The 20,643-nt window shown below is 41.7% G+C and overlaps 1 protein-coding gene and 1 non-coding gene across 10 annotated transcripts in view; both read left to right on the top strand.

Annotated features, from left to right (window-relative positions):
* RERE (arginine-glutamic acid dipeptide repeats) overlaps window positions 1-20,643 on the top strand; it is a 465,254-nt gene that overhangs the window by 305,688 nt on the left and 138,923 nt on the right. For all 9 annotated transcript variants that reach the window (XM_017956872.3, XM_017956875.3, XM_017956864.3 and 6 more), the window contains 3 exons: window positions 9,067-9,115; window positions 17,969-18,093; window positions 20,342-20,441. In XM_017956872.3, coding sequence (XP_017812361.1) covers window positions 9,067-9,115; window positions 17,969-18,093; window positions 20,342-20,441 — 274 coding nt within the window. The remainder of the gene's footprint in view (window positions 1-9,066; window positions 9,116-17,968; window positions 18,094-20,341; window positions 20,442-20,643) is intronic.
* LOC116272407 lies at window positions 5,638-5,762 on the top strand. Its single transcript, XR_004181098.1, has one exon. It is a non-coding gene; the product is annotated as a small nucleolar RNA SNORA77 (small nucleolar RNA).

The raw sequence follows: 20,643 nt of genomic DNA, 5'->3' as shown, positions 1-20,643 counted from the left end.
GAAATATTAAGTTGTAGTTGCTATGGATACTGCTTTGTTACACTGGGTTTTTTTTTGGTATCAGATTTCTTATACAATGACTTTCTGTTTTTTAATACTTCAGGAATAAAAACAACAACTTACCTTTATTGTTGTAATTTGGCTTCTGGAACTATTTTTTTTCATATTCCAAAACAAAGATTTGTAGAATAATACAGGCTGAACTTAAGTTGTTTTGAAAAACATATATTATTTACATTAGCTACACAGAGAAATTCCTTCTTTTGCTGGGGATGATGACGACAGTTCTTAATTTGGTTTTCGTAGTATGATTCAGGGTATAAAGGTGTCTCTAAGATGATGAATCCACAGCAGAAATCCTTAGTAAACATAAGGAAAAAAGGAATATGTCACTTGGAGTTAATTTCTTGAATCTCATTGCTGATAAACTGTGGCCCTCTCTTCAGTTACTGGTTCAGCTGTGTACAGTGTAATTTGGGGTTGATCTGTTTGTCTTTTAATCAGCTTTTCTCATGTCTGGTGTTCTTTCTGATTTGCCACCTGCCTGTAGTATATTCCCCTCTTCATTTGACTTTTTTAAAACTTTAGATTTTTTGGATTCACAGAAAGTTGCAAAGATACCAGAGTGGTTTCATCTTTGGTAACTGTAATATGATACCAAAACCAGGAAACTGGCATTAGTAGATTGTGTGCATGTAGTTCTGTGCCATTTTATCACATGTATGGCTTTGTGTAACCACCACAACAATGAAGAGAGAGAGCTATTCATCACTACAAAGCTCTCCCTTTATGGTCACACCGTCAGCCTCCCTCTCTCTCCCCACCATCTCTTAACACCTGGCAATCACAAATCTGTTTCCATTTGTGTAATTTTGTCATTTCAAGAGTATTATATAAATTGGCCTTTAATTTTGATAGGTTTTTCTCTTTCATCATGACTTTCAAACTTAAAAAATTTCTTTTGATCATTTTGTCTTGCTTGGGTGTTTGAAATGAACATAGAACCAAAATAGGGAAAGGGATATGAATTCTCATCGTTCTATTTGTGATTAATTGTATGATTTTGGTTCAGTAACTTAATCATTCTGCCATATGGGAGCGTGATTGAGAGCTCTGACTTTGGAGTCAGCTGACCTTGAGTTTGAATCCTGATTTCTCCACTTATTTGCTGTTTAATCTTGGGCAACTGCATAACGTCTCTTGGCTTCAGTGGCCTGACCTGTACACTTACTACAATAGCACCTATCTTTCAGGGTCGCCTGTAAGATTAGATAAGAAAATAAATGGAAATTGCTTTGCTTGCAATACCTGGTACATAGTAAACATTCAATGGATGTATTAGTTGCTTTATTAGTATTAAAATTAGTATTGTTATTATTACCTATGGAGATACTTCCTCATAGAGTTGTCATGGAATAATGAAATAATATATGCCCAGCATAGAAAGCACTTAGTAATTGATAGCTAGTATTATTATTTTGCTTGTGCTTGTTATGTAACTATAATACACCTAGATTTTTTTTTTTTTTTCCCCTCTGAGATAGTCTTGCTCTGTCCCCCAGGCTGGAGTACACTGGTGGGATCTCGGCTCACTGCAACCTCTGTGTCCCGGGTTTAAGCAATTCTTCTGCCTCAGCTTCTTGAGTAGCCGGGATTATAGGCGCCCACTACTGCACCCACTGCCACGCTTGGCTAATTTTGTATTTTTAGTAGGGGCAGGGCTTCTCCATATTGGCCAGGCTGGTCTCGAACTCCTGACCTCAGGTGACCTACCCACCTCTGCCTCCCAAAGTGCTGGGATTACAGGCACGAGCCACCGCACCCCGGCCTACACCTAGATTTAAGATAATGTACATGAAAACTTTTAAGATGACGATAAAGATAGATGTATGTGTATGTAGCATTATCCAGGACATGACTTGCATCTTTGGTTTTTTAATTCATATGGTAGTATTCTTTATCTGACCTGGCTAGGATTCATACTGCCTTTGGTCTGGATTTTTCTTCCGAAGTTGATGACCACCCTGGCTTTTACTAGACTTACTTTGTTTTTGTTAATTCAGCAGCATTGTACATCCAAGCAGAAACCTCTTTAGCAGCTATGTTTTTTTTTGTTGTTGTTGTTTGTTTTTTGAGACAGCCTTGCTCTGTCACCCAGGCTGGAGTGTAGTGGCATGATCTTGGCTTACCGCAACCTCTGCCTCCCAGACTCAAGCAATCCTCCTGCCTCCGCCTCCCGAGTAGCTGGGACTACAGGCACCTGCCACCACGCCCGGCTAATTTTTGTATTTTTAGTAGAGTGAGGTTTCACCATGTTGTCCAGGCTGGTCTTGGACTCCTGAACTCAGGTGATCTGCCCACCTCAGGTGAGCCACCATGCCTGGCCTGTTTATTTTCTTAAAGACACAGTCTGGCTCTATTGCCCAGGCTGGAGTACAGTGGCGTGATCATAGCTCACTGCAGCCTCAAACTCCAGAGCTCGAGTGATCCTCCTGCCTCAGCCTCCTGAGTAGGTGGGATTATAGGTGCATGCCACTGTGACCAGCTAATTAAAAAAACATTTTTTTAGAACCTATTGCCCAGGCTGGTTTCAAACTCCTGAACTCAAGCTATCCTCTTGCCTCAGCGTCCCAAAGTGCTAGGATTACAGGTGTGCATCACCATGTGTAGTGCTATGTTGTTTTGAACACAGGATAGAAAGAGACCTGAATTTCTGTGAATAGCAATACTAATATGTCTGTTAATATCAAAACATTAATTAAATGCCTTAATACCTAGAAATGAGATAATACTGTAGAGCACCTAGGACAGATAGTAAGTGCTGAAATGTTAGCTACTGTTATTATTAATCAAAGAAGAAAGCTGGCATCTTCTAGATGAATTTTAGCCTCCAGGACTTTCTGAAGTTAAGAATGTGCCATAATCAGTGCTTCTCAGAGCAAGGCTTGTGGACCTCATTATTATTATTATTGTTATCATCATCATCATCATCATCATTTTCTTTTCTTTCTTTTTTTTTTTTTTTGGCAGAGTTTCATTCTTTTTTTACCCAGGCAATGGCGTGACCTTGGCTCATGGTAACCTCTGCCTCCCGGGTTCAAGCAATTCTCCTGCCTCAGCCTCCCGAGTAGCTAGGATTACAGGCACACACCACCCCGTCTGGCTAATTTTGTATTTTTAGTAGGGACGGGGTTTCACCATGTTGACTAGGCTGGTTTCGAACTCTTAACCTCAGGTGATCCACCTGCCTTGGCCTCCCAAAGTGCTGTGATTACAGGCGTGAGCCACCTCGCCCAGCCTATTATTATTTTTTAATCCCAAGACTTGGCTTCCGGACTTAAAAGTCTTCTGCCCTATATACCAAAAGACAATGATTGTCTTGAGGAGTAGCCTTGGTTCCGTCGAGACATTTGAGTTAGAAGCAAAGCTAGCCACTTTTTTCATGGAATATCAGTTACTCTTTGAAAGAACAACTGACAGAAACTGTGGCCATTCAGACGTGGGCATTTGGCAGAAACTTTCTTGAAGATGAATTAAGTGAGCTTCTTATTTCAAGGAAAACACTGATATTACTTGACAAGGTTAAGATATAAACTTTCAAGTGAAAATTAGAATTTTGAAAAGCTTGTACTCACCACTGTGAACCTGGCAGCTTCTCTACACTGAAAGGCATTTCTTATGAGATAGGTGATATTAATATGTTTTTTAAAAATACTGTATAAAGAACTGGTTGATATTTGAAAGATCTGCAGAACTGAGTAAACTGACATTCTCCATAAAACCAGTGCATGACATTACAAAATCACATCTGAGTAGAAGATCCATTCATTCAAAGGCAAGACAGACCAACAGATTTCGGAGTAGCACAGTCCAAAGTCTACTGATGGGCTTTTAGATTCACCTTGTGTATACATCTTTAAGAAATGATTACTTGTTGAATTTTTGTTTTTGGTTTTGTTTTGTTTTCTTTTCTTTTTGAGACAGAGTTTCACTCTTATTGCCCAGGCTGGAGTACAATGGCACGATCTTGGCTCACTGCAACCTCTGCCTCCCAGGTTCAAGCAATTCTCCTGCCTCAGGCTCCTGAGTAGCTGGGTTTACAAGCATGCACCACCACGCCGGGCCAATTTTTTGTATTTTTAGTCGAGACAGGGTTTCACCATGTTGGCCAGGCTGGTCTCGAACTCCTGACCTCAAGTGATCCTCCCACCTCGGCCTCCCAAAGTGTTGGGAACTTGTTGAGATTTTGGTGTAGTATCAAAAAGGCTGTTCTTCCCTTTTCTAATAGCATGGCTGTGTTAGGCTGGATTATCTTCATATAATTTAACCATAACAATATATTGCAGCAGATTGAATTGAAAAGTAGATAGGAGAAACTGTCTTTTGTATTAAGTCAAATATTAATGAGATTTGCAAAAACATGAAAGAATGCCTCAGTTTTCACTAAAGCTTTTTGCTTAAATGCAATTACTTTTTATAAGAATATGCATATTGTTATGTAATGGGCTTATTACTATTTTTAAATCAATAAATATTTTGAAAGTTTTCAAAAATTTGGATTTCTTGGGATGTTCAGTAATTTTTATTTTTATTTTTTGCAATAAGCTTTATTTCCATTTTATCCAAAGCTTGGGAAAGGGGTCCAGGGTAGTGGCTGGAGGTGCCGCTTAGGCAGAAGCCCTGAACTTTTAGAGAGGCTCCTAAAAGGTTGCTGGGCTCTGTAGGCTCCTAGTGGTGATTGAGGGTGAGTCTTTTGGAAGAAACACTTACCCAGCCCAGCCTGGGGAGGTTAATCTGGTAGTCGCCGATCTTCTTGTTGAGTTTCACCTCCTCATCTAGAAAGTAGCTCTCCAGAAGTCACGGAGATGGGGGTCTGTGCAGGCAGAACCCAGGGCCTAAAGATCGAGGGTCTGGTTCACGTTCTTCCCCAGGGCCATGGTGACTTCCATGGCACCCAGGGTTTTTACCCCCACTCATTTTGAGATGGCTTCTCCACATCCTGGAAATGGGGGCCAATGCCACACACACATCTTCAAGAGACACTCTGTACCCTGAAGCTTCTCGGTAGGCCAATTCATGGAAGAAGTCACCTGTGCCTCCCAGAGCCACATCATTATGGTTTAAATAGAAGCCCAGAGAGAGATGGGTTTAAGAAGCCCATAGATGCAAATTGACCAGGTGGTTGATGGCGGCCGCTACCTTGATGGGATAATTCTGATGAATCCAAGAGCTCGCGGTTGGTCAGCAATGAGGCGCTAACCACAAAAACAGTGGTGGCTGGTCCCAGAAGCAGGAGATGGCCAAGAAGAAGGGTCCTGGAGGTTGCAAATGGAGAGGAGCTTGGAGGGCGGTGGGAGGCTGGAACAGATGGAGTCCCAGGATGTGTGCTGTCCAAACATTGTTGAAATGACACAGATTCTGGGACCACCAAGATACACTCCAGTAATTATTAAGAGTGTAAAAGGGTACAGAGACCTAAAAGTTTGAGAAGTGTCGTGTTACGCAAAATGTAGTCATTGCATCAAGATTGCAATTGACAGTTAAGAGTGTTTCCTACAAGCTGTTGATATTATGTTTAAATATTATTAATGAGTGAGGTATGAACCACAAAAGGTGCATTCAAGAAGGGGGCAGTTCACAGACTCACTTTGCACCTGGCTGCAGCCTCATGGGCGTGCTTTTTCCATGTGCCAGGGAAACATTCTGGGGCGTTGTGGCTGCCTAACCTATCAAGGGTGATGCAACTGTCTCGGGATACAGGATTAAAAAAAAAAGAAAAAAAAGAGGAGAGCAGTGTGGCAGCAGGGGAGGGATACTTAGTTCAGTAAGGAGGATTCTGATTGCTCAGTGGATCCAGATATAGCTGGATGCTGGCACTTCCCCACCATGTGTACTTCTTGTCTTTCATCTTCAGTTCATATTCTGACAGTTTTTCTGTCAGATGCATCAAGCTTTCTCTAATGGGGTGTGTTGCTATCTACCTCTTTATATCTTGGACCTAAAAAGTACTTTTGCCATTTATTCTGTATTTTGTAACTCTTGCATATAGTAGGTTAATGCCATTGTCTGCACCTCAGATCCTACCTGCTGAAAAAGAACTTTGTTGTATTCCTTGCTACAAAATCCTGATATTTAAAAGTTACATACAATTTAAAAATACTTTTGTTGCAAAGAGGGATTTTAAAATAAGCTTTTAAGAAGGTTCCTTATTTTATCTTGGTTTTCATGTTATAGCCTACTTATTAGTACTCTTCCCTGATATAAACTTAAAAGAAACAATTTTCAAGTCTCTTAAGATGGCCCAATACATTTTTTTGTCTCATTTCTGTTAGTTTAATAGTAATTATCTACATCCTATTTTTATGGAAATATGTGACATATAAGTGGTTCTAGTCAGCCGGGTATTGGGGAGTTTGTTTCGTTATCATGGCACATTGGTTTTTTTTTTAGCTAAATATGACAATAAATTAGCTCATTAAAATAAAAATGGGGTTGGGGGGTGAGTGTGGTGTCTATAATTCCAGCACTTTGGGAGGCTGAGGTGGGGATCCCTTTGAGCCCAGGGTTTTGAGAACAGACTGGGCAACATAGCAAGACCTCATCTCCAAAATAAAATAAAAATGGAACAGGAATGTTTTTTCTGGAATTATCAAGGACTTAACAGTGCAGCCATGGTATGGAAATGATATCCAACCACTGGAGAACTCTAGAGTAACAGACCTTCTTGAAGAACCCGAAGGTTGAGCTGCAGGCACAAGTTACTGAATGGGCTATGGCTGAAAGTTTCTGAAATGATACATTCTGGCTAGACCTGCTTGTAGGCAAGAAAGCGTTTGGAAAGTATTTAGAACTTTTGGCAGCTTGTTTTGCTCACAGCTAGTTAGAAAATAGAAAGGGACAAGTTGGAAGGGAAATAGTGGTAACACTGACTGCTTGCTTGTTTTTCTTAAAGAAGTGCTCGTGATTAAAATAACTTGGCTGATTTGATTCCTCTACATACCTCCTAAAGATACAGACAGACAATTAGGGAAATCTGGGCATAGCATACACCTGAATATTAAGAAATTGCTAATTATTATGTGTTGTGATATATTTGATTGTGTCCAAATCCCTTATCTTTGGAACCTCCTAAAACAGCTTCTTCCATTTCCTGTATAAACCTCTGAGAGCAAACCATCTTTTAGCTTCTTTTTTCCACATGCCATTCTCCTAATGAAGAAATGAAGATGACTTGTATGATGAAGTCATCCCACATGCAAGCATTTCCCCATCACCACCCCTCCCTTTCAGCCTGCCACCTCTGCATGCTTTCATTTTTACTTGGAAAGTCCTCTTTTTTTTTCCTGCTGCTAGGCCTGTTATCTCCTTCTGTGTCTCCTCTTGAAGCCTGCCTCATTTTGGTACCTCCCCTTCACATTTTTGTACTGTGTCTTCTGAAGTGTCTTATGTTGATTAATACGGGCATCAGCCTGTTCTGGTGTTTTGGTGCAGATGCTGCCTCGCCAGCTGGAGGCTTGTAAGATTCTTGAGGACTGGACCACCACATTTCTCCTTCTTTCTCTTCTTCTTCTTCATCATCTTCTCCTCCTCCTTGTCTTCCTCCTCCCTTTCTCCTCTTCCTTCCTCCTCCCTTTCTCTTCTTCTTCCTTGTCTTCTTTTTTTCTTCCTTTGTCACATTTACTACCACCTTTGCCCAAACAAGATTATTCGTGAGAAAATGGTTGGATTAAAAGAAGAAAGTACTGGACCCAGGTGCCCTAAAGGAAATAATAGCTTTCCAAAATGTGTTTTTAACAATTTCAAACATAGTGGGTATGGCTATCAGATCCATGAGAGGAAAACAAGGGCATGTGCCTCCTCTTGGGCCATCTTCTTTGACACTGTTTTGTTTGTTGCGTTGTTTATAGACAGGGTCATGCTCTGTTGCCCGGTCTGGAGTGCCGTGGTACGAACATGGCGCACTGCAGCCTTGACCTCCCAGCTCAAGCGATCCTCCTAACTGGGTCTACGGGTGTGCACCACCATGCCCAGCTAATTTTTAATTTTCTTATAGAGATGGGGTCACTTTGTGTTGCCTAGGCTGGTTTTAAACTTCTGGGCTCAAGCGATCCTCTCGCCTTGGCCTCCCAAAGTGCTAGGATTACAGGTGTGGACCACTGTGCCTGTCCCTGTTTGCTGCTTTATCCCAACACCTAGGACAATTCCTGGCTTATAATAGGTACTTAAATATTCGTTGGTTGGATGGATGGATGGATGGGTGGGTGGGTGGGTGGATGGATGGATGGATGGATGGATGGATGGATGGATGGATGGATGGATAGATGGATGGATGGATGGATGGCTCAGTCTGTGTCCTAGGATAAGTTTTCTCATTTGTATTTTATAAGGCTTATGGTAGGGCACCCTGAAATGTTTTGAAAGGAAGAAATGTGTGACTGGAATTGTACTACAGGAAAGTCCATCTCTCTGAGGCATGAAAGAATGATGGTATAGGGGCTGGGTGCAGTGGCTCGCGCCTGTAATCCCTGCACTTTGGGACGCTGAGGCAGGTGGATCCCTTGAGGGTCAGGAGTTCGAGACCAGCCTGGCCAAACATGACAAAACCCCAAATTATTAAAATTACAAAATTTACTGGAATTTACTGCTAAAATTACAAAAATTAGCCGGACATGGTGGTAGGCACGTGAAATCCCAGCTACTCAGGAGACTGAGGCAGGAGAATCAGTGGAACCCAAGAGGTGGAGGTGTCAATGAGCCAAGATCATGCCTTTGCACTCCAGCCTTGGCGACAAGAGCGAGACTCTGTCTCAAAAAAAGAACGATGATATAGGAAGATTCTCATGAAAGGTAGCTGCAGTTCTTAGGATTTTAGAAGGAAAAGGTTTTAGAGGTGTGTGTGTGGTGGTGGGTGGTGTATGTATACAGAACATTAGAAGTAGTGGGGACGTTAATTCTTCCTCATTTTTTCCTCATTTATTTGAAGAGAATTACTTTTTTTGAAAAATGTGTGAATGTTTATGTCAAAACTATATTGTGCTAATTTAATCTGCTCTATTTCTGTTCCAGGAGGCTGAACAGTACCCAGGGTGAGATTCGTGTTGGTCCTAGTCATCAGGTGAGGTTCATTTTCATAGCTTCCTTAATAGATTTTTGTTTCTTACTATTCTGCTGGCACTTTATTCTGTTGAGCAGCATCTTAGAATGTTGTTAAGTGCTATAGGGAATTTTATATAAATACGGAGGTTTTGTTTTTTTTCCCTCAGATCACCACATTTCAAAAATTGTGATGAAATACATACATGAAGTAAAATTTACCATCTCCCATTTTTAAGTGCACAGTTCAGTAATTAAGCACATTAATATTGTTGTGTAACCATCACCATCATCTATCTCCAGAACTCTTTCTATCTTGCAAAACTGAAACTCTGTACCCAGAAACAGTAACTCCATTTTCCTTCTGCAGCATTGGCAATCACCATTCTCCTTCCTCTCTTTGTCTTTGACTGTTCTACCTCATAAAATACCTCATGTGAATGGAATCATACAGTATTTTGTCTTTTTGTGCCTGATTTATTTCACGCAGCATAATGTCCTCACTGTTCATCCATGTTAATAGCATGTGTCAGAATTTCCGTCCTTTTTAAGGCTGAATGACCCATTGTATGTATGTATCACAGTTTGTTTATCCATTCATCCATGGATGAACACTTGATCACATATTTTTATTTAAAACATTTTAAAGCCAGACGCGATGGCTCATGCCTGTAGTCCCAGCACTTTGGGAGGTTGAGGCGGGCAGATCACTTGAGGTCAGGAGTTCGAGACCAGCCTGGCCAACATAGCAAATCCCATTTCTACTAAAAATACAAAAATTAGCTGGGCATGGTGGCAGGTGCCTGTAATCTCAGCTTCTTGGGAGGCTGTGGCAGGAAAATCATTTGAACCCGGGAAGCGGACGTTATAGTGAGTCGAGATCGTGGCCACTGGACTCCAGCCTGGGCAACAGAGCAAGACTTCGTCTCAAAAAAAAAAAAAAAAAAAAAAAAAAAAAAAGATAAAAGATGTTTAAAATCTCTTTTCCTGGCTGGGTGTAGTGGCTCTGGCCTGTAATCCCAGTACTTTGGGAGGCTGAGGCAGGTGGATCACCTGAGATCAGGAGTTTGAGACCAGCCTGGCCAACATGGCGAAACTCCATCCCTACTAAGAATAGAAAACTTAGCTGGGCATGGTGGTGTGCGCCTGTAATCCCAGCTACTCAGGAGGCTGAGGCAGGAGAAATCACTTGAACCCAGGGGGCAGAGGTTGCAGTGAGCCAAGATTGTGACACTACGCTCCAGCCTGGGCGACAGACTGAGACTGTCTCCATAAAAATAAACAACCTCTTGTTCTTCAGCAGAGTCAAGATGGTTAGGACACTTTTCAGTCAGAGGGTTGCTGTGTCACCACTGTTGCCCTTTCTTATTTCGTCGCATTTACTACAGCTTTTTGGGTTTTGTTGTTGTTTTTACTTTTTTTAGAGACAGGGTCTCACTCTGTTGCCAAGGCTAGAGCACAGAGGCATGATCACCGCTCACTGCAGCCTTGACCTCTTCCTGGGCTGAAACAATCCAACCTGTCTCAGCCTCTGAGTAGCTGGGACTAAAGGCATGTGCCACTGGGCCCGGCTCATTCTCTTTGGATCTCAGTGTCAGGATGCTTTCACTAGCAGTACTCTGGCTCTGTTTCTGTCTCCCATGTCACGGCATCCTGATCAGGCAGTACTGGGGCTCTGCTGTGCTTCTCTGAGACTCTCTTGTACCCAGGTGGCCTCCATGGAGGTGGCGTCATCCTCAGCTCAATTCAACTAATTCTAAGATACACTTTTTTCCTTCACATTTGCTCTCTGTAGTTGGACTTCATTGTATATTCTGTGGTGTGGTTATAATTTATTGGCTACATTTTATCCTTTCTCAATGCACATAAAATAACAGTGGATCTTACAATGAATGAAGTTCAGCAAGTGTTGAGAGGAAGAAAGAATTGGACTTCTTTTGCCCTTAGGAGCAAGGAAAATTTCCCCAGCATGTCCCCAGTAGATCCACATATTGTTGCCATGGATTGGGTCATGTGTCTATTTCTAAACCATGAGGAAGGAGTTGAGGATGATTAGCACTTGAGTTGGAATGGATGCTGGGGAGTACACAGCTAAGGCCGTCATGTCTAAAGACATGGGATACAGGCAGCAGTGAGCCTTGGAAAGAAATTAAGAAGTGAAGGAGTTAAGAAGTGAAGTGAACACAAAAACTATCAGGGTCACATAGTTTATAGAAGATACTGCTCATCCCAAACCTGGGGCTATAACTAATACAGACGGAAAGAAGCTGCAGGAGGACAATGTCTGCTTGTGCAAGTAGAGTCTTTTGTTGGTGTGTTCCATTAGGTGGCCTGACTGCCGCCTTGGGGCTGTATTTTCCATCTGGGAACCTGGTACTCACCTAATGCCACTCAATTCCATCTCCTATTCCCTACTTTCTCTTGCACTGTATTTTACTACCCATTTTTTCCCTCTCACTGTGTGTTTCCAGTGTCTGGAGGTCTTTGTACCAGACTTTCCTTTTATAGATTTTTTTTTTCCTACCATGAAAGAAAATGTGGTTCCTAAGGAAAAGATGCTTATATTCTTGGAAAAGGAGCAAATGTACTGTGATTGGAGTTTTGTATACTACCATTTAAAATCAGATGTTTGGTTTTTTACATCAGATTTTAAATGTATTCTGTGTGCTTCATTTTCGAAAAGAAATGTCTCGGAGCACCAAAAATAATAGAACTTTTAAAAAGGAATTGGCAACATTTACCTTTTTAAAGTTTTTGACTTTTGGCTCACGCCTATAATCCCAACACTTTGGGAGGCCAAGGTGGGCAGATCATTTCAGCTCAGGAATTCGAGACCAGCCTGGGCAACATGGCAAAACCCCATCTCTACAAAAAATACAAAAATTAAGTGGGCATGGTGATGCATGTCTGTAGTCCCAGCCACTCAGGAGACTGAGGTGGGAGGATTGCTTGAGCCTAGGCGGTTGAGGCAGCACTGAGCCAACCATTGCACTCCAGCCTGGTAACAGAACCAGACAGTCTTTAAAAAAAAAAACAAAAAACAAAAAAAAAAAAAACCAACCTTTTTATTAGGGGAAATTAACCTTTTTATTATACTAACATATACAAAAGCAGGGAAAGAATAATACAGTGAAGTCCTTCTCTTCATTACTCAGCTTCCACAAGTATCAAATCCTTGTCAAACCCATTTCATTTATTCACCCTCACAGCTCTTCTTGCTGTTATTTTAAATATCTCACAATACATCATTTTCCTTGTAGATGTTCCAAAGATAAGGGATTTGGACACAATCAAATATATCACAACATATAATAATTAGCAATTTCTTAATATTCAGGTGTATGCTATGCCCAGATTTCCCTAATTGTCCGTCTGTATCTTTCTCTGTTTCTTTATATTTTCATAGTTCAAATTAGAATCTAAATGAGAGCCATTCATTACAGTTGGTTGATACATCTCTGGCCGGATCTCAGCTCACTGCAAGCTCTGCCTCCCGGGTTTATGCCGTTCTCCTGCCTCAGCCTCCGGAGTAGCTGGGACTACAGGCGCCCGCCACCTCGCCCGGCTAGTTTTTTGTATTTTTAGTAGAGACAGGGTTTCACTGAGTTAGCCAGGATGGTCTCAATCTCTGACCTCGTGATCCGCCCGTCTCAGCCTCCCAGAGTGCTGTGATTACAGGCTTGAGCCACCGCGCCCGGCCGATACATGTCTTAAATCTCTCTTAATTCACAGGTCCTTCCCCCAGTCCCCCAGTGCATGTGGTAAAGAAGCTGTTTCATCCCGTAGGATATTCTATAGTCTAGATTTGGCTGATTGCATTAAATTTGTTACCTTGTTCTTTGCATGACTTGAGAATTAGTAGTTAAATCTAGAGGTTCAGCCGCATTCTAATTTGGTACCCTGCCTTCCGGAAAAATGCTTCCTGGTGGTATGTACTTCTGCCAGGAGGCTCATATGTCTCTTTTTTAATTGTAATTAGCAGCCACTGATCATTTCTTTCTTTCTTTCTTTTTTTTTTTTTTGAGACAGAGTCTTGCTCTGTTGCCCAGGCTGGAGTGCAATGGCACAATCTCGTCTCACTACAACCTCCGCCTCCCGGGTTCAAGCCATTCTCCTGCCTCAGCCTCCTGAGTAACTGGGATTACAGGCGCCCATTATCACGCCTGGCTAATTTTTTGTATTTTTAGTGGAGATGGGATTTCACTATGTTGACCAGGCTGATCTCGAACTCCTGACCTCATGAAACACCCGCCTCAGCTTCCCAAAGTGCTGGGATTGCACCCGCCTCAGCTTCCCAAAGTGCTGGGATTACAGGCGTGAGCCACCATCCCTGGCCGCCACTGATTGTTTCTTAGATCCATTATTTTATTAGGGATTTCAAAACAGTGATATTCTAATTCTACCATCCATTTATTCATCGTACAAATAAAATGAAACTTCACCTTTATCTTTCAATGACTACCAGTGGATTTAAGATTATTTTTTAATCTATAATGAACTGATTAACGTTCCTGCTGTATTTGTCCTTTTCACTTAATCCCAGTAGTTTTTGTCCTTTTCATTTAATCCTTTTTCTCTGGTAAGACATGATTTTACTGCCTCACCTTATACATTGTATTCCCTAGATCTGGAATTAAACTTGTCTCAGAAGAGCCCTCTTTTGTTGTAGTGGGAAGTGGTATTTATATACTGGGTGCTGGGGTATTCATTCTTACTGGGTTGGTTGCTATTTCGAGGCCTTTTCTGTAGACAGAATAGGAAATAGGTGTTTTATTTTCCTACTTTCTTAAAGGTAAAATACATTATAAATTTATACTGATATATCCAATTCAAATTCATATTTTTATATGGCCTTTATACTAATTCTGTCCTCCTTTTATCTCTATCTTTATCATTTTCCCGTGACTCAAATCCTATTTTTTAATGACACCAACAAAATTGCTTATTTGCTTCAATTCCATAATATACATATAAAAGCCCAGAATAACAATAATCACACTGCTACAAACAATATGCTTATTGAAAACAGTTTAGTATTGCATTTTGTTTTGTATATCCTGCCAGGGCTGTATAAGCAAATTAATATATCTTAGAGTTACTTGAAACAGTTCCTAGAGTAGAACCAGCTCAATGGTTGCATTTCTTTCCATTTGGTTTACAGTTTTAATGAGATTATTATTATTTAAGCTTCTTGTTTTCATTCCCTCTGCTCCTTCTTAGATAAATAATAACATAATATACATCCTTTTGCCACCTTTCTTTTAACAAGATATTCTTGTGTTCTCCTCATAGCAGTATATAGAGCTCCTTCTCATTCCCTTCTGTAATACTGTTTCATAGAACTCCATGTATGAATGTAGCAGTTTATTCATCTAATCCCTATTAATAGGCATATGAGTTGATTGTCCAGTCATTTGCCATTACATATAATGCTGCAGTGAATAGCCTGTGCATATGGATTTTGATGTTTTTGCCAGTGTATCTTGGGGCTATATCCCTAGAAGGGGGATGGCTGACTTAGAGGACAAGTGCATATATAATTTTGAGGGTGTTGCCACATTCCCCTCCATGGAGATTGTATTGGTTTGTGTTGATACTAGCAACTAATATGAGTGCTAATTTTTTTCATGGCTTTATGTATTGTCAAACATTTGGAGTTATGTCAGTATAACAGATGCAAAATTGAATATGTGCCACTAATTTGCATTTCTGTTGTCAGTGAGGTTGACTCATCAGTTCTTATGATTAAGAGGCATTTTTGTTTCTTTTTCTGTAAACTGTCAATGTAGTCCATTTTTCTCGAGGATGGAGAGGGAGCTTGGTCCTGCTCACGGTAATAGTACTTTTTGAGTAATTTAATGGACATTAGAGAACTGCTGTGCCCGGTACTGTACTTGGTGCTGGGGAAGCGGAGCTCAGTAGTAGTGTCAAAGACCTTTTGATTCCAACATTTGTTGTGGTATTATTATTATTATTATTATTATTATTTTGAGACAGAGTCTTGCTCTGTCAGCCAGGCTGGAGTGCAGTGGTGCAATCTCAGCTCACTGGAACCTCCACCTCCCAGGTTTCAGGTTTCAAGCGATTCTCCTACCTCAGCCTCCCAAGTAGCTGGCACTATAGGTGTGCGCCATCATGCCTGGCTAATTTTCGTATTTTTAATAGAGACGGGGTAGCACCGTGTTGGTCGGCTGGTGTGGAACTCCTTACCTTAGGTGACTCGCCCGCCTCAGCCTCCCAAAGTGCTGGGATTACAGACGTGAGCCACCACGCCAGGCCCATTGTGTTTTAATTTTATCCTACTATTTTCACTATGTATTAAGCAGAACTAATTGTGACACTCAGTTTGATGTTATAGAAGTCAATACTTAACCAAAGAAGAACATCCTTGCTTGGAGAAAGTCAGCTTGATACACATGTAGAGGCATGGAAGACAGCCTGTAAAGCTGTGTGGGTGCTCATGGCTAGCCTGAGAGCCACATGGCCTGTTGATGTGATGTTTTGCTATGCAGTTGCCTCAAAAACTTGAATAACCGACATTTAAAACCACAAGCTTTTACATAAAAGTGAAGATTTCTGGAATTTGGAAAAAGATGGAGGATGTACACACACTGGTTCCCATTCTTGTGTGACAGCATTCCCTGGATGGGGCAGTTCTATCTCCATTTCACCGTGGTCCACTTCACTCTTGAGTACTTAACACCTGCACGTCCAGGTGGGGAGTCACTGCCACACATAGCTGTTCAGCACTTGGAAGTCCAGATTGGGATATGGCATTTTGTTTAACGTGACTACTAGAATATTTAAAATTAAATATGTAATTCTTACTTTATTTCTATTGGATGTTGTTGGCTTATCTTCAACCTGCTGCATTCACTTAAATTATTTGCCCGGGCTTTGTGTACCATGGAGCTTTATCAGACTGATGTGCCCATGTTCATCATTTGACAGGATGAGAACATGAGTATCTTGCAAATGTCTGACTTTTCACAGGTCTCTGCTGTTTATGGTGGTCATGGCACCTGCTTGCTCTTGCTCTGTCCCAGCAGAGTATGGTTGAGAAAATGCCACGGGTATTTGAATCTGATGACTTAGAGTCTTTTTGGGGAGCACTGTTGCTCAAATATTTTTAAAAATTCTTTTTATCGAGGTATACTCTATGTACAGCGAATTGTTTGAATCTTATGTGTGCTTTTCAGTCTGCCCTGATGATTCGTATCAAGGCACAGAACATTTCTGTCATCCCAGAAAGGTCCTTCCTGTTCCTTCACAAGCGATTCCTTTTTCTGTAAAGAAGTCACTGCCCTGATTTCTGTCACCACAGGTCAATTCAACTACACTCACATACCCCCCCACACACATAATTTTTTTTTTTTTTTTTAAGAGGGAGTCTTGCTCTGTCACCTAGGCTGGAGTGCAGTGGCACAATCTTGGCTCATTGCAAGCACTGCCTCCCAGGTTCAAGCGATTATCCTGCCTCAGCCTCCCAAGTAGCTGGGACTACAGGCGCGTACCACCACACCTGACTAATTTTTGTGTTATTAGTAGAAATGGGGTTTTATCATGTTGGCCAGGCTGGTTTTGAACTCCTGACCTCAGGTGATCCACCCTCCTCAGCCTCCCAAAGTGCTGGGATTATAGACATGAGCCACTGTGCCCAGCCTCAACTGTGTGTATATATATATATTTTTAATTTAATTTAATTTTACTTTATTTTATTTTTGAGATGGAATTTCACTCTCTTTCTCCCAGGCTGGAGTGCAGCGGTGCGATCTCAGCTCACTGCAACCTCCACCTCCCGGGTTTAAGCAGTTCTCTACCTCAGCCTCCCAAGTAGCTTGGATTACAGGCACCTGCCACCATGCTTGGCTACTTTTTGTATTTTTAGTAGAGACAGGGTTTCAGCATCTTGGCCAGGCTGGTCTTGAACTCCTGACCTTGTGATCCACCCACTTCAGCCTCCCAAAGTGCTGGGATTACAGGCCTGAGCCACCGGGCCTGGCCTCAACTATGTATTTTAATGTTAACTTTAATACTCATCATTTTTTGGTATTGACCATGACTTATATTGCTCTTGAGTGTCTTAAGAGTAACACTTTTCTGATAGGATAGCTCACTTAATTTTTTAGCAAATATCCTTAGGTGAGGTATCATTATTTGCATATGTCTTTTTTGTCAGCTTGTTATATTGGAAATGTACGTGCGTTTCCCTTCTTTATCAATAGCTGTTACCGTGTAAAGACATTATTTTGTTTTTTTTGTTTATTTATTTTATGCATATGTGTCTGCTTCTGTTTTACTCTTGGTATCATGCTGGCACTGGTTTGCTCTGACACTGTTAAGCAGATATTAAACAGTCTATTGTGAAATCTATGGTGAGGCCGGGTGCGGTGGCTCAAGCCTGTAATCCCAGCACTTTGGGAGGCCGAGGCGGGTGGATCACGAGGTCAGGAGATCGAGACTATCCTGGCTAACATGGTGAAACCCCGTCTCTACTAAAAATACAAAAAACTAGCCGGGCGTGGTGGCGGGCACCTGTAGTCTCAGCTACTTGGGAGGCTGAGGTGGGAGAATGGCGTGAACCCGGGAGGCGGAGCTTGCAGTGAGCCGAGATCACGCCACTGCACTCCAGCCTGGGAGCACAGCGAGACTCCATCTCAAAAAAAAAAAAAAAAAAAGAAATCTATGGTGAAACGATCCTGACATGTGAAATAGGTCAGTTTAAATGACTCATGGTTTTGTTGTTATTTTTCTGCCATCCAAGGAAAGAGGCTTAGTAAAACATTGTATCTGTTCCTAAAGACTGTTTATTGAGATAGCTCTTTATGATTAATACATGCTTCTTGATTGTGACTTACTCACCCCTGTCTTACAGGCCAAACTTCCAGATCTGCAACCATTTCCTTCTCCAGATGGTGATACAGTGACCCACCATGAGGAACTGGTCTGGATGCCTGGAGTTAACGACTGTGACCTCCTTATGTACTTGAGGGCAGCAAGGTAATAGGAATCTACCCCCATCCTGCTTTCTGAATTAGACCATCTGAACTGTATAGGCAGTAAACTTTGCCTTTCCCCTGAGATTTTATTTCTATATTGGGCATTCTCTGACTTTAAGTTTGGTTACACCCTCTGTAATCAGGACCCTGGTTCTTCTTACCAGAGAATAATTTTTTTCATGATGAAGTAATGTTTTTCTTCTTGATGTTTGCCCCACATCAAATTTTGGAACTTTTCAAGATGAAGACAGCTTAGGCCATACATAGAGTTATCAAAACCTCTCAATCCAGTTGAGTACTTGAGTCATTCAGCTCATCTTAAAACCCCACTACAGGGGGGTGGGGATGAGGGGAGAGAGAGCATTAGAACAAATAGCTAATACATTCAGGGCTTACAACCTAGATGACGGGTTGATAGGTGCAGCAGCGCACCATGGCACACGTATAGCTATATAACAAGCTGACACGTTCTGCCCTTGCATCCTGGACCTTCAAGTAAAATGTAAAACAAAAACAAAACCCACTACAGATTTCATGTTCTCTCTCTACTTTGTGGCTGTTCATTAGTGCCTGTCCTGAAGTTGACATTTTTGTGTCTTGCCTACATGAGAACATTTACCTGTGATCACCTCGTAGAGGTTGCATAGAACATACAAATGCCTCAGATGCAGAGACAAGTGTGAATTTGCTCCTCACACATCACAGAGCAGGCAGGCAGACTTTATATGTAGTGATTCTGGTCTTGGCAGCATCAATAGCATGCAATGACAACAAAAACACAAAAGCAAGGATTAGGGCATCCGAATTCTAGCCCTGGCTGGGTTTGTGGGTTTCTTTTTTTTTTCTTTTCTTTTTTTTTTCGGTTGTTACTTGTTTTGTTTTTTTGAAACAGGGTCTTGCTCTGTCACCCAGGCTGGAGTACAGTGGCACAATTATAGCTCACAACAGCCTTAACCTCCTGAGCTCAAGTGATGCTCCTGCCTCAGCCTCCTGAGTAGCTGGGATTATAGACACATGCCACCATACCTGGCTATTTTTAATTTTCTGTTGTTGTTGTTGTTGTTGTTGTTGTTGAGATAGGGGTCCTTGCTGTGTTGCGCCAGTTACCTGGCTGTTTTCTAGTCAATGGTGTTGTGCATGGTGGCATTCAGTAGAGATGAGAATGTGTAAGTGGAGTGAATGACTAAGAGGTTTTATCTCTGGTTTTTCACCTTTTTTTTTTTTTTTTTTTTTTTTTTTGAAGACAGGATCTCACGCTGGAGTGCAGTGGTGTAATCACAACTCCTTACAGCCTTAACCTCCTGGGCTCAAGTGATCCTCCCACCTCGTCCTCCCCAGTAGCTAGGACTACAGGCATGCACCACCATACCTGGCTAATGTATTTTTTAAAGTTTTTGTAGAGATGGGGTCTCTCTGTTGTGAGGGCTGATTTTGAACTCTCTGACCTCAAGCAGTCCTTCCATGTCAGGTTCCCAGAGTGCTGGGATTACAAGCATGAGCCATCACACCCAGCCATGATTTTTTACTTTTAATTCACTTAAAGGTAGTTGATATGCAGAATGAGAGGAATTAAGTAAAATTTTAGATGACTTAATTTCACATGTTTTCTGGAGACTTTTCTTTCAGAAGATTGTCATCTACTGAAATATTGTGGCTCATAGATTTAGATTCTTCATGCTCTCAAATCTAAAATCTTAGTACTGATAAAGCATGAGAAGAAACAATACAAATGGATCTGACTAAAAGTAACATATATATTTCTCTGTGAGTGAAGAGGAACTTAAATTTATTTTTGGTCTGGGTGTGATGGCTCACGCCAGTAATCCCAGCACTTTGAGAGGCCGAGACGAGCGGATCACCCGAGGTCAGGAGTTCGAGACCAGCCTGACCAACACTGTGAAACCTTGTCTCTACTAAAAATACAAAAAGTAGTTGGGCATGGTGGCGTGCCTGTAATCTCAGCTACTCGGGAAGCTGAGGCGGGAGAATCCCTTGAACCCTGGAGGTGGAGGTTGCAGTGAGCCGAGATTGCACCTCTGCACTCCAGCCTGGGCAACAAAGTGAGATTCCATCTCAAAAAAAAAAAATTTATTTTTAAACACGAGCAGAGGCAGGGCTGGGAACTGGTTCATCATGCATGTAGTAATGGAATTTGTTCTGGGCTGGAAATGTCCCCTGAAAATTGAAGGTCTAAGTCTCTGTCCTTATATTGCTATGTACTAATGAAGGAAAAACCTTTTCTTCTGAAGGAGCATGGCGGCATTTGCAGGGATGTGTGATGGAGGCTCTACAGAAGACGGCTGTGTCGCAGCCTCTCGGGATGACACCACTCTGAATGCGCTGAACACAGTAAGTCTTTTGAAGTCATCCTGAGTGAGAAGACACTTCTTTTTCCCCTGAACTGGCTGTAGGGAATGTGTGGTGAGTGCGGAGCGTGAAGTCGCCTGCAGACTCAGGAGTGAGTTGTGGTCTTGGCTGTTGGGTGCCTTGGGGGCTCCAGGCCTGTGATGTGGCACCTCCAGGTTAATTTCCTAATCTGTGTCTGTGCTAC

Source organism: Papio anubis, chromosome 1, assembly GCF_008728515.1.
Source record: "Papio anubis isolate 15944 chromosome 1, Panubis1.0, whole genome shotgun sequence".
Lineage (NCBI taxonomy): Eukaryota > Metazoa > Chordata > Mammalia > Primates > Cercopithecidae > Papio > Papio anubis.
This window is presented reverse-complemented; position numbering and strand designations above follow the sequence as displayed.